The following is a 17,439-nucleotide window of genomic DNA, read 5'->3' on the forward strand; positions in this document are numbered from 1 at the left end:
GGACTGGGGAGAGGGAATGTTCTAGGCTTTGACTCTTTTTTTTTTTGTATTAATATTATTTATAATATTATAAACTTATCACTGTATGTACACGTCAGTTCTAGGTGTCCGCGAGAGGTACCTCGCTCTATTCGGCTTTGTTACTGGATTAACCCTATCTCCTAATTTTAGTAAAGAATTAATAATTTACAGATTGTACACACATACGCTCCGACTCGAGGCACCCGAGTCCGCGTAACACATAAACGTAGAACCCTTCTTTTATTTATTTAATAAATAAGTCCCGCCCTAGACTCCCGGCCGCGTCTTCTGCGAGACACGCCGAGTCCCTCGACGTTCCAAGGAGAATCCTGAGATCACGGCGTCGGATTTTAACGGCGGGCAGCTCGCTCTTTTCACAGTGTAAAAACGACCGATGGGACCCTGAAGAAACAACATCCCTAGGGTAAATCCCCCACGATTGGCCGCCATCCTTAAGGGGATGTGAAAACGGCCAGAAGAGGGGTTTATGAAACTCTTCTCCGAACCTAGTGTGCCGAATCGTTTCAAACTTGACAATGTGAATGTGGAAGGTATAAGGAAGGTCCTGACACCCGTTAAATTTCAATTTTTTCTTAATTTGCTTATAGATGTTTTCAACATTTTTTATTAAAAATGAAATTTCATGAGTCAGGACCTGCGTTAAGGCCTCCACATCCACAAGCAGCGTGAAGAGGTATCGTTTATGAAACTCTTTTCCGAAGTCGGTATGTCGAATACCTTGTAATTTCACCTCCTGAATGTGGAGGCCTTAAAGAAAGTCCTGACTCCCATGAACTTTCATCTCCCTATTAAATTTGTTCATAAATACATTTTTAATGTTTCATAAGAGATGAAATCCAACGGTGTCGAGACCTTCCTTGGAGTCTCCTTATTCACGTGGCAAAGTTTCAGACAATTCGGTGCCCTCAGTTTGTAAAAAAGTAACACAAAGGTTGAACTCTGAAATGCCACTTTCATATCGCCTTAATGATACCCGTAGTATCGTCTTTGATTTCATGCATTTACTATTCTTTTGAGGAAGGATTCTAATGAATTGCTCGAAGAATCGCTGTCATGAAATCCCCTCTTCAGGGAGGAAACCGGCAGAAAATCCCGACAGGGTTCGTTTCTGACTAGAAACTTGCTGGAGCGAGCTGCGGGAGCTGGAAGAAGTATCATTGGCAGTAAGTAAGTAGTATTCTCTTAGTGAAATGCTCTCCTTCTCTCTGCCTGAATAGAGAGATGTTTAGTCGCGCCGGATAATGCGGAAGGCACTCGCTGGAGTTGGTTAAAGAGTATCAAAAGTTAGTCGTGAGACACGACCGCCCTCTATGAGCGTCCGATTGAGTTTCTAGGCCACTGAAGGCGAGTCTGTCGCTGAACTCTCGACGAAAGGCACTTCGAAGAGTCACCCCGAAGAGGACCTGGAGGATAGATCGACGCATCGCGTGCCGCGACTGCGATGCCGAAGAGATGGAAGATTTCAAAGATGGTCGTCGCCATGCTGGAAGTGGCCGTTCCTGTTCAAAGGTTGCCTCTCGGGCGCATCCGTGGGCCTGTTCCTCTTGAAGAAGCCGCACTGCAAATTGGAAGCGAGATTATTAATAACTCTCTTTTTAGGGTGGAGTTCATAATGTGGAGTCTAGTCGGAAAGCATCGACGAACCTTGTGCAAGAGATAGATCAGCAGAAGCAAGATGATGGTCCCGGCACACGCGGAAAGGACGACGACCCAGAGAGGAACGACGTCAGGCATCGACGGAGGTGCACTAGGTTGCACCGTCGTGTAGATCTCGTGGCTTTTGACGACTTGTTCGACAGGTGTGCCGATGAACGGCTGCTTGACGACGTGCGCCACCAGCTGGGTGGAGATCCTGACCTGCTCGTTCAGGGCCACCTTCTTCAGGGTCCTGGCATTGACCCTGTACCTGGCTACTATCCAGACCTCCTGGTCCTTCTCCAGAGGCCCCAAGGTGCACCTGAGGGTGACGCATTTCGCGACGGAGCAGGGAGCAACCTCCCTGGGGGGCTTCATCTTGTCTTCGTAGTCTTCTTCAAGGCCCCCAGGACCATCCCTTCGGAGTCTGCTTCTTCTCTCAAGATCCAGGAACTCCTCCACGTCCAGGGCGTCGGTTTCTCTCCGGTGCCTGTAATTCCTGCGATTTTCTGAAGACGCCTCGGTGTCTTCCAAGGGTTCCTCGTCTTCAAGGTCGGCGTTAGGGTCTCTACCGTAGAACCTGGAGTCGTGTCTTCTTTCCGACCGGTGCTGCTCCTCGAGGTAAGACCTGGAAGAGTGGCTCTCGTACTCGCGGTCGACGTCGATGCTGCTCCTGCTGGAGGATTCCAGGTGCCAGGAATCCTCCCCTGACTCGTAGACCTTTCCTCCACCTTCGCGAGAACCTCCACCTAATGTGTACTTCCTCTCCTCCGTGTAGGTGTACGAGCTCTGGAGGGGGAACCTTCGGCCGTCCTTCAGCTGGATGTAGTCCTTGCCGTCCTGGCCCTTTATCAACTGGCCTTCCATCTTCAGGAACCTGGAGTCCCGGAACTCGTTCAGATCCCCGATACTCGGTTCACCGTAACTGTTCTGGAGAGGGAATCTGCTGCCACCTCTGAACTCGATGTACTCCTTGCCATCGCTGGACATCCTGAAGCGACCATCAAACAAGATGTACTGTCTACCCTGTCGGTTGAACGCGTTATACGCCGCGGCATCCTTGGACAAGGTGCTGAAGAACTTCTCAAGTTCCAGCAGAGAGCTGATGTTGGTACTGGCGTGAGAGCTGGAGCTGACCCCCTGGCTTCCGGACGTCTGGACCCTCTCCTCCACCCTGGTGTAGATGTTGGGCAGGAAGAACCTCCGACCGTCGTTTATCTGGACGCACTCCTTGCCATCTACGTCCACTATCCTGCCCTCCAGGTGCAGAAACGTCGGATCTGTGTTCCACTCGGTAGGACCACCAACCGCGTATGCATCTTCGCCGTACTGGTTCTTCAGGACGAACTTGGTGCCGTCCTTGAACTCCACGAATTCCCTGCCATCGGCAGCTACTCTGTACCTGGCAGGGAACCTGACGATCAGCTGTCCAGCTCTGTCCTCGACGTAGTCCCTCACCATGGAGGAGTCTTCCGACAAGACGCCGAAGAAGCTCTGCAGACGTCGCACGTAAGATACGTTCCTTGCTCTAATGTCATCCTGAGATCCACTTGCAGATTGCCCAGGGTGTTGCACCAGGACTCCGTGCTGGTAGACCCGATTTCCAGCCTCTGCCTTGGAAGGGTAGTGCTTTTTCGTCCCAAAGACGTACTCCCTGGTGCTCTCTTCTTGTCTGACCCGATCTTCTTCCAGGCGACGACGTTCCTGAGCTAGCCGATCTTCTTCCAGGCGACGGCGTTCTAGAGCGAGCCGATCCTCCTCCCGGCGACGTTGCTCCTCCTGGATACGCTTCAATTCCGCATATCTGTCCATCTGGCTGGTGTCAGACTCCGACAGAGATTCGGTCGTTCCTGCTGGGGTTTCCCTCCAGGTCGTCGTGGCCCTGTAGTTGTCTTCGGACAAAGAAGGCCGTGGAAGAAGTGGAGCACCTCCTAGGGTGGACGTCCCGGTCTCCATGCTTCCTCTCCCGGAATCTGTGTGGACGACCACTCGATGACCAGCTCTGTTGGTCACCTCTTCTCTGTGGTACGTCGTGTTCAAGACCTTGGAGTTGTCAACGTTTACCTGGAACGAGAGCATCCACTTTACTGCGAGCTCTGTGCCGACTATGGACCCAAATATCGGATGAATGTGCCCTTAAGAGGATATGAAAGGCGCTAAGAAATTTAATCGACGTCGATAAAGTAAAATCTATCTATACCCTTTTTGGTGGGAATGCCGTTTTGAATACTCAAGTGGGAACATAAGCTGGCGCGTCTCATTACCGTCATTTATATTTATGTTGAAGTCTTTTACAGTCTACGTTGAGAATTATACGAACCTAAGGGTTCTATATATCATTTCGGTAAAGTAATGATAAAAAGATCGATGTAAAACTGCCGAAATCCCGTGAATTCATGACTATCTATATTTTGACAAACCAACGGCGCCATCTGTGACGTTTAGCTGCAACTAAATTTTTGCTCTAAAAGCATGCGTTAGCCGCAAGACAAGCCAGCATTCTCTTGCAATCGTTGGTGAAAGTATTTACCAGATTTTCTCATCTGACTCTGTAATATTCCATTTCTACGGTATTTCAGATTGTTCGAGCTAGGTCCTGAAGCTCTTCATTTTCGATTCTAAGCCTCTAAGAAGCGTAAACATCTAAAACGCGCACGGACCACGCCATGTTGGTTCCAGTCCATGGTAAGTAAATAAATTTTGGATGAAAAGTGAAAATTTCATGAGTTTCAGGACCTACTTTAGGGCCTCCATATTCACGTGTAAAATTTGAAACGAATCGGTACACCCAATTCGGAGAGTACTTTCACCAACGATTTGACTTCTCGGATATATGTAGGCGGACTCTTTCGTATCCTCTTAAGTGTCAAGGATCGGGTGTAATAACTAACCTGAGGACCCTGCTTGTACATCTGGGTCCTCTGTCTGGTCCTCTCGATCCCAGAACTGCCCGATGAGTTCACCTCGCTCTCTTCTGTCTGCAGCCTCTTCCTATCGGCTTCGCTGAGCTCGGTACCTCTCTGCACGTTTATGGTGGACCCGGAGTTCGACTCCTCCAGGACCAATCCCGAGGAATCGGCGATATTGTAGTGCATCCTGCGCCTGTGGTCCAGCTGAAGAAGATCCCCCATTAAGTGACTCGAGTTCTGGTAGCGCAGGTTTGAAGCTACCTTATTCTACCTACCTTAAGACTTAGATAATTCGCGTTGGCAGACTCGCAAGCCATTGGGCCCGAGGTTTCTGGCTGCTCCAGAAGATAGACCAGCTCGTCCCCAGCTAGGGTTTGCGCCGGCCACACAAGGAACGCCTCGGCTTCCAGGATCCCTGAAGGACCCAGGTTCCTGATCGTGTAATTGTGGATCACGGCTGGTCCGAACTCCAGCTCCGTCTGGATGGCCTCCGCTGTGTAATTCTCGGGATTGTAGTAAAGATCCTTAGGCTTGCTCTCGCCCTCCACCAGCAGCTCCGTCTCTATCCAGATGGGCAGGGACAGGTGCTGGATGTTGTCAGCTGTTGTGTGCTCTTCAGGGTTTGTTGTGTTAACTTCCATCTCGAACTCGTAGGTCGGCTTCATGTCCTGCGAGGTGACCGGCTGCAGCAGGACCACGAAGTGTACCAGTTTCTTCTGTGGAAGGGGGTTGCCGATGTCGCACCTCAGGGTGTTGTTGTTGGACTGCTTGGGGGCCGAGCACTGGACCGGGATCTCCGTCTTGTCTATCCTCTCGATCTTGATGTAGTCGATCCCAGGAGGCAGCTGGAGGTTGTACATGGCCTCGAAGGCGTCCTCGCCCTCGTTCTGCACAAGGACGTCCAGCTCCAGTCGACGACCCGAACCCAGAAGGTACCTATCCACGTTGGGCCTAACTATCAGTTGCAGATCCGGCACGCAGACGTTGTCGGGGCCACAGTTCTTCCTGATGGAGAGGGTGTCCTTCCTGGACGTCGTCGTTCCAAGGACTGGCCGGAGGATCATCCTCGGATCTCTGGGACCGGTGTCCGAGAAAGACTCGTTGCTGAGACTCATCCTCATCTCTGCATCCAGAGACGTTAGCTTGTCCCTGATGTTGGGCGCCACGTACACCTTGACCGTCCTGCAGAACCGGACGTCGCGTTCTACTGTGATCGGGTGCGTCATCGTGTTCCTTCCTTCCAGCTCCAGGAAGAAGAGTCGCGGATTCTTCGACTTCTTCACGTCGAGGACGTACTGGATGTTGAAGTCGTGTCTCGGAAGGATCCCCTCCCCGGAGTAGGTGAAGCACGCCGTCAATGGGAGACACGTTACCGAGGTCCGGTCGGACAGCAGGCACTCCTTCGTGTCCAGGGAGATCAGCTTCGACTCGGAGTTGAACTCCACGTAGGAGTCCATCTTGATCACTGGCCGGGACCTAAAGAACATCGCCGTGCTCGAATCGTAGGACCCCACCACCATGTCCGGGTACAGGTTCCCGTCCAGGTCGAGCCCACCGGCTAGGGAGAACCCGAATGTCTCCACTGGTACTCGCAAGTCCTCGGCAAGGATCGCCTGGGAGTATTTCTCTAACACTCCTTCCCTTGACCCGTGGTATATGTAGACCGATCCCCGACCTTCCGCACCTCCGTAAGGAGCACCTACTGCGAAGTCTCCGTACCCGTCTCTGTCGATGTCACCCAAAGAGGCCAGGGCGTGGCCGAACCTGGCTCTGTTCACCGTCCCGTCCCTTGAAACAAGATGCTTCGTTAATTACCTCAAAAGTAATGGGCCGTCTCACTGAGCGCGTCGTTTGAGTTACACGGCGCGTCGCGTCTTAAGGTGAAGAGAATAATGGCCTGACGCTGAACGAGATATCGAAAGATTTTCAATACAAAAAAAAAGAAATGAAAATTAATAAGCGTTTCAGTTTTAAATAGCCTCCTCTTTCTTAGTATATGAACATACATGTGGTATTGATGTAGGAAATTTAATTAAAAAAAAATCCTCAGGGCACCAACCTCATGTCGACCTTGCGGAACTTCTTCGGGCCTCCACCCTGGTACACGACGTAGATCCTACCGGTCTCGTACGTCATCTCCGGGTTTTCGGAGACCGTGTACATGGGAGCCCCGATTATCAGGTCGTCGAGTCCATCCCCGTCGATGTCCCCGGAGGCGATTGCATATCCGAAGTACGCACCCATCTGCTCTCCCGTTACATTCTGCTGATTCGTCATGTTGGAGTTGAAGAGGATGACCTGGGGGCAGTCGGGGGTCACTCGAGGGATCCTTGGAGGGCCCGTTATCTGCGGCGATCCAGGATGATCTCTCGTCGGAGAGATCCTGACCTACCTTGCCGCGAAGACCGGCTCCTCTGGGCATCCCCACGGCGACTCCGCTGTCGCCGTCTCCGGTGAAGTCACCCGATGTCACGGAGTACCCCATGTAGCTGTCGTCCTCTTCGGCTGGACCCTCCTTCGTGAACATCACCCTAGGCCGGTGTTTCACCGATTGCGAAAATGTCTGACCTGCAAACCGAATCTGTACTTGTCGATAGGTCTGTCTGTTTAAAAGCCGAGACCCTCGTGCACTGTAGTGACGAATGGCACCTGATATAATCGGGATCAAACGGGCCAGATCGATTTTAAGGCGATGAGATAGGTGCCTTTTACTGATCGGTGATGACTCAATTATGTCGATGCGCTTTCCTTGTCTTTTTTTTTTTTTAAAGACGCGGGAATAGAATTTTCTCCTATTTTTCGGATATTCTGGCGCGTAGTTATTGCGGTACTGAGGTTTGACGCTCCAGATAATGAATTTCTTGAAAACGAATTTCATTTATTCTTACGGAATTTCTTGAAAACGAATTTTAGTTATTTTTACTGAATTTTTCGATAACGAATTTCATTTGTTTCTACGGAATTTCTTAAAGACGAATTTTAGTTATTTTTACTGAATTTTTCGATAACGAATTTCATTTGTTTCTACGGAATTTCTTGAAGACGAATTTCATTTATTTTTACGGAATTTCTTGAAAACGAATTTTAGTTATTTATACTGAATTTGTTGAGAACGAATTTTATTTATCTTTACTGAATTTCCTGAAGTCGAATTATATTATCTGGACTAGATCAGAACCAAAATGGCGCGCCGATAACATATTTTGCCATAATTTATAGAAGGCTCCAAAATAATAATTAAGGGTACCTAAAATTATTCTGAATAATTAAAAACAGTACTCTAATCAAAGGTGATACATTCCGGCCAGAAAAATGAGGAAAATATGTATCCTCGAGTTTGAAGTCTATGATATGAGTAGTATAAGTGTTTACAGAGCAGAACATTTAGTTCCCATTGAATGCAACGTTCTCTTAGAGTATAAAAGATCATTCATCTCCGTTTAAGATAATACATCAGGTAGAGTAATTTGTCATTACCGACAGCGATTAGGTTTCTCATCACCTTAAGGCCGGAGGATTGCTCCCTAAGTTTCTTTAAACTATTACAGTGCGTCACGAGGGTGCTCTTGGCTTTGTCTGGTGTCTAAGCGACCTAGTGATATTAATGTCGATTTATTGGTATGATTAATAATATCGTAGGCAGGCAAGATCGGAGTCAACGGTGGGTTACGTCTGCCGTAGAATTTGTGGCAATGCTTAGATCTTAGCTTCTCGATCGACAGAGCCGAGCAATCGAATTGTTGTGCGAGATCGAGTCCCCTTCTCGTTACATGTAATGCTAATTTTAGAGCCGATTACTTTGAGAAATGGTACTTTGGAATGCCGCCGATGAAGCGTTATCGGTGACTCACTAACGCGCGACGATTTGCACAGCTCTGCTTCTCGGAATGTTTCGCGGGTTGTGCATTGTGAAACGACGACCACTTGTTAAAAGAGGGGGACATTGTTGACTCCCGAATAATTGCGGCTCTGGCTGCTGGCAAGCTGTAAAAAGCGGGCCCACACCGGGTTAAACTCGTCCTTGGCACCTTTCCGACTGGTCGGGTCGCCATTACGTACTAGGCTCACGCATTGTCCATTTCTTTAATTTTTTAAAAATTATTAATAGTACTCTTCTCGGCAAATCGTTAAGCGTACACGCGGACCCTAAGTCCGCGTGACGGGTGAGAACGAATGGGAAGGATTGCGATGATTAGCGGGTCATTAAACTTGTTAATGATGACTCGAGTACGACTGGGAGAAAGACTAACCAAAGCCAGATCGTCAACCTGCCTGCGCGTTAATCAGTGTAACCGAAATATTAACCATCTCATCACATAGGCGTCGACTTTCGCTTACGTGGCTCTGGAGACATAAGACACGGTTGCGTCTCGAACAAGTTCAAGAGCCTCCGCCGAGCGCCGCGTCTCTTTACGACAAGCATCGCCCTACCGGGCATTTCATTTTACTTCGGCCACTGATACTGCTATTGAAAGTTGCGACGCGCCTTTTTGACACCCCCCATCGGCTTTATTAAGTTTTCCTCTTTAATTTGAGACCCGAACCATTGTAATCCGTGAAAGTATCCAGGAGTTATGTCGAATTGCAATCACACCGCGTGCCAATTTTAACGTCCCGGCCCCAAAATCGACGCTTATGGTACGTCACGAGACAATGTCAAGCAAATGGTAAGACGTGGCATGAGTGGGTGTAAATCTCCCGACATTTTCCAGAGACCTTTCCACTAAGGGGATGTGAAAATGGCATCCGCAGAGACTCAATTGTTCATACAACTTTTCGTCAAACTGGGTGGGCCGAATCGTTTCAAACTTTGCAAAGTGACCGTGGAGGCCATAAGGAAGGTCCTGGCACTCGTGAAATGTCATTGTTCATAAGAAATTGAAAAAATATCCATGAATGAATTGAAATAAAAATTGAAATTTCATGAGTTCCTGGACCTTCTTTATACCCTCCATGTTTATTGTAAAGAGTCGATTCGGTCCACCCAGTCTGGAGGAAAGTTTCATTGAGGAGAACTCATTGAGGTTACTTTCGCATCCCCTTAAAAGAAGGGAATCCGCTCTAAGGCGGGGCCTCTGGAATAAAGTATCGTACTCAGGCAACACGTGGGTTAATTCTGCGGCGATTCATTACTGGGCTCGGTACAGGGGATAAAACATATTAGCATAGGGCGGATAGGCGGTCTAGGCCTGCTGCAAATTTCGTGGTACCTTCGACGGTCCCGAAGAACGACCACATCGACGGTATATACGGGAATGACGATCGGCTGTTGATGGAGTACAGCTGACCTGTAACGAGTTCAATCACACTCTCCTGAATCTTTGACGTTATCAGTCGGAACGCTACTCGCATTATTCCCGATAAAACCACCCCAACGGGGGGACGTTTGTGACCGACATGAAAATTCGGCATTTCGTTCACGAGGGGCGAATTGTCCTGCAGGGGAACGTGACTTTTCGGACTTTTGGGGACTTATCGTACCATCCGGAACACGTGGTTCCCCCTCTAGAGGGCACTCCGCCTAAAAGCCGAACCCGACGTTTTATTAATTAGACCTCGAGGAGGAATCTCACCTTGCCAGTACCAACTCCCTGGAGCGCCGATGAACACTCTCTCGCCGTCCTGAAATCAGGGAAAAGGCCCTCGTTAGTCTGGATTAATCGCTGGTTTTTCGGATAACGAGGCCACGCATGGGCCGGCTTCAATTCATCGCACATTCCGACCCGATGGACGGGCCCTTTCGGGGACTTATCGGTGACTTATGTGCAAACTCCTCGAGGACCCTTGAGGGCCCTTGGATTAAACCGCTGGGCCGATCGAGACTGCCCCCGACTGGTCTTTAGAGAGGGCATTCTCTGAAGAAGACCTCGGAAAGGGACTTCCAGACCAGGAGATCCCAATCGCCTTAAGGTGACATGACAGTGACGTATAAAGGGTCTCGTTTATGAAATTTTTTTCATAAATAGGTGTTTCGAATCGAAGAAAATCTTATCACGTGACTGTAGAGGCCTTAGGAAGGTCTTGACAATCGTGAAATTTGTTCGTGGACACTTTTTTTAATTTGCTATAAAAATGAAATTTCATGGGCATCGCCTTAAGGTGATATGATAGTGACGTATAAAGGGTCTCGTTTATGAAACTTTTCCCAAATGGCCGTATCGAATCGAAGAAAATCTTACCACGTGACCGTGGAAGCGTTAGGAAGGTCTTGACAATCGTGAAATTTAATTTCGTAAAATTTGTTCATGGATTCATTATTTAATTTGCTATAATAATGAAAATCGCCCCTTGACATGCCTTACTTTGGATGGTGGTTTCACCCCTTAAAGGGTTTAATGGCAGATGAAAAAAAATACGTGTCTCTTAGTTTTTAGTCTACTATAACATATTATAAAAGAAATGAAATCGGAGAGATCGACCTGGGATACCTTCCTTGTAAGTAACGAATCCGTGTCAGACCTCGGACCAGCGTGTAGGACCTACTCAGACTTATCACGAATTAATTCTATGGGGATTTTTCCTCGCTTTTCTCCGCACTCCTGCTCGGCGGGCATAACGCAAGGCGCACGCGGAAACGGATGCTCCGGGAGATTAATTTTTCCTTAATATTCCAGGCGATAACGGGCATTTTCTGTCCGCCCCTCGTTGTTCACTCCGTACGATAAACCACGGGCGTGCGTTAACGCACACGCACGGCGCATGTTAATGAAACCAAGCAGCGGCCTTCGAGATAAAGACTTCTCGGTAGAGTTGACTCCATTATCGCCGGAGAGAAATCATAAATTAATCTCCCTTGGAGGGAACGAGCTCGGTCTTCTCCGGGGAGAGTGGAGGAGCCGAAGAGAGGAAGAAAGAGTTCCGAGCGAGTTATCGCGGCTCGACTTTTTTCCATGGACGCGAAATGAAATTAGAGGCCCACTTGAGGTTTGATTTTTTGGCTAGATGCCCAAAGAGAAATTAAAGGTCCACTTGAGGACTCTGAAGGGCCCAGAAGGGCTGTCGACTTTTCGATATCGCACTGATAGTTCCCAGAGCCAAGGAGCTGTACACTCGGAAATGAGGCACAACGATGACTCGCTTTGATAATTGATTGGCATTGATTTCGTATGATATGTTTGGACATTTCGTACACTTTCGAGTAGAAACTATTTACTGACTTTAGTAAAATTCTTTTCAATAGATATTTTTAAGTGTACAGCCGTCCCTCAATTTACACAGAGTATCCGTCCCACGTGGATTAATTTAATGCGAATGAGAATCGCGTAAAGTCTGTCAGTACAGGAGATGAAGTTTTGGAAATGAAAGCGAGTGCATGTCAGTTTTAGAAATACATATTTATTTCAAATGGCTTAACAAAAAGGAAAAGAGGAAATAATCACGTTTCTAAACCGCGCAAATTGTGTTATGATTTACCGCGTAAAAAAGAGACTCGCGTAAAATTAATGCCGCGTGAATTGAGGGAGGGGTGTATAACGATTTTATAATTTGGTAGAGCAAATCTCTGAAATTCGCACACTTGCGGGCCCTTGAGGTCCCTTAAGGTCCCTCTTGAACCTTAAGCTTTCTATATTCAGGCGTGTAAAAGAGACGAATGTACCCTTCACACATTGTCATGGGACAAATATTTGTTGCACGTAATTGTACCAAAAATTTCGAAATATTGAATTCTTAAATACAGGGACATTCTTACGGGCTTAACAAACCCAAACTTGGTATCAACACATTCGCGACCGGAAAATTTTTTCCGTTTCAAATACTGAGTACCGGCGAAAATAATGAAATCTTGAAACTAGTTGCCGCAAACGTGTATCATGTATTGTTATGGACGTGAATTCACGTCAGCGGCAACCAGGAATGGAAATTAAAATGACGTGAATTCACGTCAGCGGCAACCAGGGATAGAACTTGAAAAGACGTGAATTCACGTCAGCGGTCACGAACGTGTTAAGTACTCGGTGGCGGTTCAAGCATACATATACAGGGTACGTAAGGGTATATTTGGCGCGAAACCCTACGGGGTTTCCTGATGTTGAAAAATCTTCGACTACGCGTGAGCTGCATTTAAACCACATTATTAAGTGTACTTCTAATCAGCCCTATCTAGGTGCTCGGGGCGCTCTTGATCCTTGGGAACCTAAAACCTTCTACGGCCGAGCGTGCAAAAGCGATGAGTGCACGCTTCACGCGTCGTAAAGGAGTAAGTGCCTGGTTAACCGCGGCCGTAAAGGTGCGGCGTTATCGGGGCCCGGAACCGATCGATCGGCTCGGACGGTTCCGGGATTTTTCGAAACGCAGCACCGATTTTTCCCTCGGCAAGAGTCCGTGCTTTCTACCGGCCCCTTGCACTTTCCTCGCCCGAGGGTCCGCGCGAGGTCAGTCGATGACTCGGCATTGGATTTCGCGGGGTCCGAGAGACGATTCGCGCGAGATGTCCGGTCGAGAGAGTCCCAAGAAATGAGAAGAGGAGGCCCGACAAACCCTGGGACGACCGGAGGCCCGGCAGGTCCCACGTCGTCCCGAGAGGGGTCACTTCCGGGGTCGAAGTGGAGGATCCTCGAGGCGTGCACCCTGGCGCAAGCACTCGCGAGCACTTTCTCGGTGCGCCCACGCATGTCGGCGATCCCTGGTGGACGAGGATGGTGGAGGAGGTTGGGCCCCTCGCGAAAGGGGCCCGACTTCCTGGCGGAAAAGGGCCCGCTTTAGACGCCGACCTGGCGGCCAGCTCCCATGAGAAATGCCCAGCGTTCGCGAAACGACGCTGCCACGCCGGTAGGAGACCGAGTGGAGGCGCGTAGGTGGTCCCTACATACGGAGGGAACATGCCACGGTGACAGAACGAAATGTCCGAGCCTTAAATGGAGCCGGGATATTCCCTGGTGCGGCTGGAGGTGCATCGAGGGGTGGCGAACCTGGGGAACGCGCTACCAAGTTGGCCTCACCTGCGGCCCGAGGACTCGGATCGCTTTTCCGTTGGCTACCTCTCCGATTAAGGGAGTCTTTTACCTGTCTTTCAACTTCTTGAAGAATGTTCAGCCTGGCACCATTGGTTTGTACAGAATTAACAAGAATTAACAGGGCGAGTGGTTGCAACGCGCTACTATGTTGGCCTCACCTGCAGCCCGAGGTCTCGGATCGCTTTCCCGTTGGCTACCTCCGCAATTAAGGGGATCTTTTACCTATCTTTCAACTTCTTGAAGAATATTCGGCCTGGCACCATTGGTTTGTACAGAATTAACCAGAATTAACAGAAGGAGTGGTTGCAACGCGCTACCAGGGCGGCCTCACCTGCGGCTCGAGGTCTCGGATCGCTTTCCCGTTGGCTACCTCCACGATTAAGGGAGTCTTCTACCTGTCTTTTAACTTTTTCAAGAATTTCCGGCCTGGCACCATTGGTTTGTACAGAATTAACAAGAATTAACAGGAGAAGTGGTTGCAACGCGCTACCAAGTTGGCCTCACCTGCGGCCCGAGGTCTCGGATCGCTTTCCCGTTGGCTACCTTCCCCGATTAAGGGAGTCTTCTACCTGTCTTTTAACTTTTTCAAGAATTTCCGGCCTGGCACCATTGGTTTGTACAGAATTAACAAGAATTAACAAGAGGAGTGGTTGCAAAGCCCGTCGTGAACACATTGGATCGCGATCGACGTTGCTTAAGGCAATATGAAAGTCACAACTGAGGGGGAAGTCGTTTATGAAACTTTTCTCTGAGCCGGATGTATAGAATCATCTGAAATGTCACCTCGTGGAGGTGGAGGGACCGAGGAAGGTCCCGACACTCATGAATTTTCAATATTCGAACAGATTTTTACAAGTAGGGAAGTTTCATTAACGAGACCCCTCGGACGCCACCTTCATATTACCTTAAATTTTGACAATGTCACGAGAAACAATGCTTTCAATATGGCATGACCGTTTATTGGGGTTTGGATAGATTGCTTTTTTCGTGGTATTTAAGAATTGATGGCTGACAGGGAAGAAGGTGGTTCCGATGGGTACCCATAAAAATTACTCGCTTGTCACGCACCTGCACCTGAATGTTACCGACGCACAGGTCATGCTCATGCACACCGGAAGTATCTCCCCTGCTCGAGCAATTCCGAGTTAAGTGGAGTTTTTTAAAGGAACATCAAGACTGTTGGGCCCTATTAGAAAAGTTAAAGATTCCTCGAGTCCGAGTTGATAAATCTAAGGACAAGGCTTATGACTTCTGATAAGTCTTAAATATGTCTTAAGTTTTATAAATATTTTGACGTTTTATATATGTGAAATGACCCTTTCATATCCCCTTAAGGTGATAAGGTGTCATATACATAACAAAAAGTGAAAATATTGATAAAACTTTTCTCCAAAGTGGGTGCACCAAATTATCTGAAACTTTAACACATGATTATGGAGGCCCTAATAAATAACGCGCTGCTCATGAAATGTCTTTTTTCGAAAGAAATTTTGTACTTATCTCGGACAAGAGGGAAATAATCTTAATTTTTTTTCGAAAAATGAAATTTCACGGGCAGCGCGTTCCTCCTTAGAGCCTCCATAATCACGTGTTAAAGTTATAGATAATTCGGTGCACCCAGTTTGGAGAAAAGTATTATAAACATTTTCACTTTTTGGTATGTATATATCACCTTAAAGCCAGCTAAACATTCTATGGTGCAATCGCTCGAGATGAGTCAACCGCGTGGGGAATTACAGAGGATTGCACGCGTGTACCCCTGGTGCATCCGTGTAGAAGTGCGCCGGCAAGTCGGGCTGCAGTTTGCAACTCCGAGCTCGAACGCTAAACCCCCCGCCGAGGGGCCGGCTCGTGTGGTAACACGGGAAAAATTTGCAACTGGAACAATGGCGGTCACATAGTAGCCGCGATCCTGTCCCTACACGAGGAGGACACGACCGGCACGAGTTGTGTTCTGGCGCCGATCGCAGAAAAGGCCCCCGGGGCTCAGATTGAAATATAACGCAGGCCAAATATGTATGCGCGACACGGCCTGCCAGGCGGAATTTATGCGTGCAGAACTGGCCGCTTATGTGCGGACCCGGGTTGCGGTAGCGGAGGACGTCTCGAAGCCGCTGGAAAATCGGCCTAACCAGGACGATGGATGGACGGTGGACCAACCAGAACGCCATCGGCGCTCGACCACCATTTCGGGATCCTGGGAAGATTTAAACGGCGAAGACGTGCGCATTTGTCGTGGGAACGCTGGGGATAACGATTCGGTGATGATCGATGGGCGGAACGCTGATCATCTGCGGAGCTGGACCTAGGATGTGGATGATGACACGGAAGAGGCTTTGTAGAAAATGCGAGATGAAGACCAGGATTTCAGGATGGGAGACCACCATTTTGGGATCCTGGGAAGATTTAAAGAGCGCATTTATCGTGGGAACGCTGGGGATAACGATTCGGTGATGATCGATAGGCGGAACGCTGGTCATCTGCGGAGCTGGACCTAGGATATGGATGATAACATGGAGGAGGCTTTGCAAAAAGTACGAGATGAAGACCAGGATTTGAGGATAGGAGACCAATATTTTGGGATTCTAGGAAGATCTAGAGGGCGCATTTATCGTGGGAACGCTGGGGATAACGATTCGGTGATGATCGATGAGCGGAACGCTGGTCATCTGCGGAGCTGGACCTAGGATGTGGATGATAACACGGAAGAGGCTTTGCAAAAAGTGCGTGATGAAGACCAGGATTTGAGGATGGGAGACCACTATTTCCGGTTGCTGGGAAGATTTAGAGGGCGAAGACGTGGACATTTGTCGTGGGAACGCTGGGGATAACGATTCGATGATGATCGATGGGCGGAACGCTGGTCATCTGCGGAGTTGGACATAGGATGTGGATGATAACATGTAAGAGGCTTTGCAAAAAGTGCGAGATGAAGACCAGGATTTAAGGATGGGAGACCACCATTTTGGGATCCTGGTAAGATTTAGAGGATGAAGATGTGCCCATTTGTTCTGGAAACGCTAGGGGCAACGATTCCATGATGATCGATGGATGGAACACCGATAATCTCCAGAGCTGGACCTAAGATGTCGACGGTGACACTTGTCACAAAAGAGGCCTTGCAAATGGTGCAAAATGAATACCAGGATTTGAGGATGGGAGACCAAGATCAAAGCTTGAATATGCAAGACCTAGATCAAGACCAAGATCATGATAGTCCTGGTCTTCGTGGTGCATTTGCTCGTCACAACGGGGACATGGATGCCAGACAAGATGAATTATTTTCATATTGAGGAAATCGTAGGTAAAAAATTGTGCACATTACCGTAAAAGGGCACTTTCTAATAGGAAAAGGGTCTAAGTCTAAAGGGGTGCCCAGGCATCCCTAAGATTCTGATCATCTGAACAGTGGACCAACGTTCCCGTCCACGTTAGAGCTGGACCAACGTCCTAGGGTCCATCGGAGGTACCAGAAGACTAACATCACGCGCGAGCCGAACATTTGTCTCATGACTCGGACAGAAACGTCGGGTTTAGTCTAAGTAGAATCGAATTTGCCTAAAATCGACGCGGTCCAGCCAGCGGGACCGGCTGAAACCCAGGCTTGCTTCTGCCCATACGCGATTGCGCGAGCCTGAGCCTATTTACCATTGAATGGCGGCCCGGCGGCGCTCTACCTCGCGACTTACATGCATTAAACATCCACTCTATGCGGACAATTCTGAATTATACATCCGAGAGATAGCTGCCTGAGTGCCCGCGGATTGTCCCACTATTTCTTTGGAAAGTCCAGCCACGGGGCCCATCGCTGGACTCGGGAAACTCCGAATCCAGCGAGGACCCATTTGAGGTTATGTCAAGGGTCGCCTGGAAGAAATCCGCGCATAAATAAATATACC

The 17,439-nt window shown here is 48.7% G+C and overlaps 1 protein-coding gene across 2 annotated transcripts in view; it reads right to left on the reverse strand.

Annotated features, from left to right (window-relative positions):
- Nucleotides 1-33: 33 nt before the first annotated feature.
- The window catches only part of LOC105700658 (integrin alpha-PS2), a 77,954-nt gene continuing 60,548 nt past the window's right edge, over nucleotides 34-17,439 (reverse strand). Inside the window, exons 6-13 of one of the 2 annotated variants that reach the window (XM_012426710.2) lie at nucleotides 10,160-10,208; nucleotides 9,797-9,874; nucleotides 6,979-7,154; nucleotides 6,646-6,884; nucleotides 4,862-6,374; nucleotides 4,569-4,790; nucleotides 1,687-3,741; nucleotides 34-1,600 (exon numbers count right to left, since the gene is read on the reverse strand). In XM_012426710.2, the coding sequence (XP_012282133.1) occupies nucleotides 1,505-1,600; nucleotides 1,687-3,741; nucleotides 4,569-4,790; nucleotides 4,862-6,374; nucleotides 6,646-6,884; nucleotides 6,979-7,154; nucleotides 9,797-9,874; nucleotides 10,160-10,208 (4,428 nt within the window). In that variant the 3' untranslated portion in view covers nucleotides 34-1,504. The remainder of the gene's footprint in view (nucleotides 1,601-1,686; nucleotides 3,742-4,568; nucleotides 4,791-4,861; nucleotides 6,375-6,645; nucleotides 6,885-6,978; nucleotides 7,155-9,796; nucleotides 9,875-10,159; nucleotides 10,209-17,439) is intronic. The other variant, XM_012426711.2, reaches the window with a different exon arrangement.

Source organism: Orussus abietinus, unplaced genomic scaffold, assembly GCF_000612105.2.
Source record: "Orussus abietinus isolate OABI.00-Male unplaced genomic scaffold, Oabi_2.0 scaffold93, whole genome shotgun sequence".
Classification (NCBI taxonomy): domain Eukaryota; kingdom Metazoa; phylum Arthropoda; class Insecta; order Hymenoptera; family Orussidae; genus Orussus; species Orussus abietinus.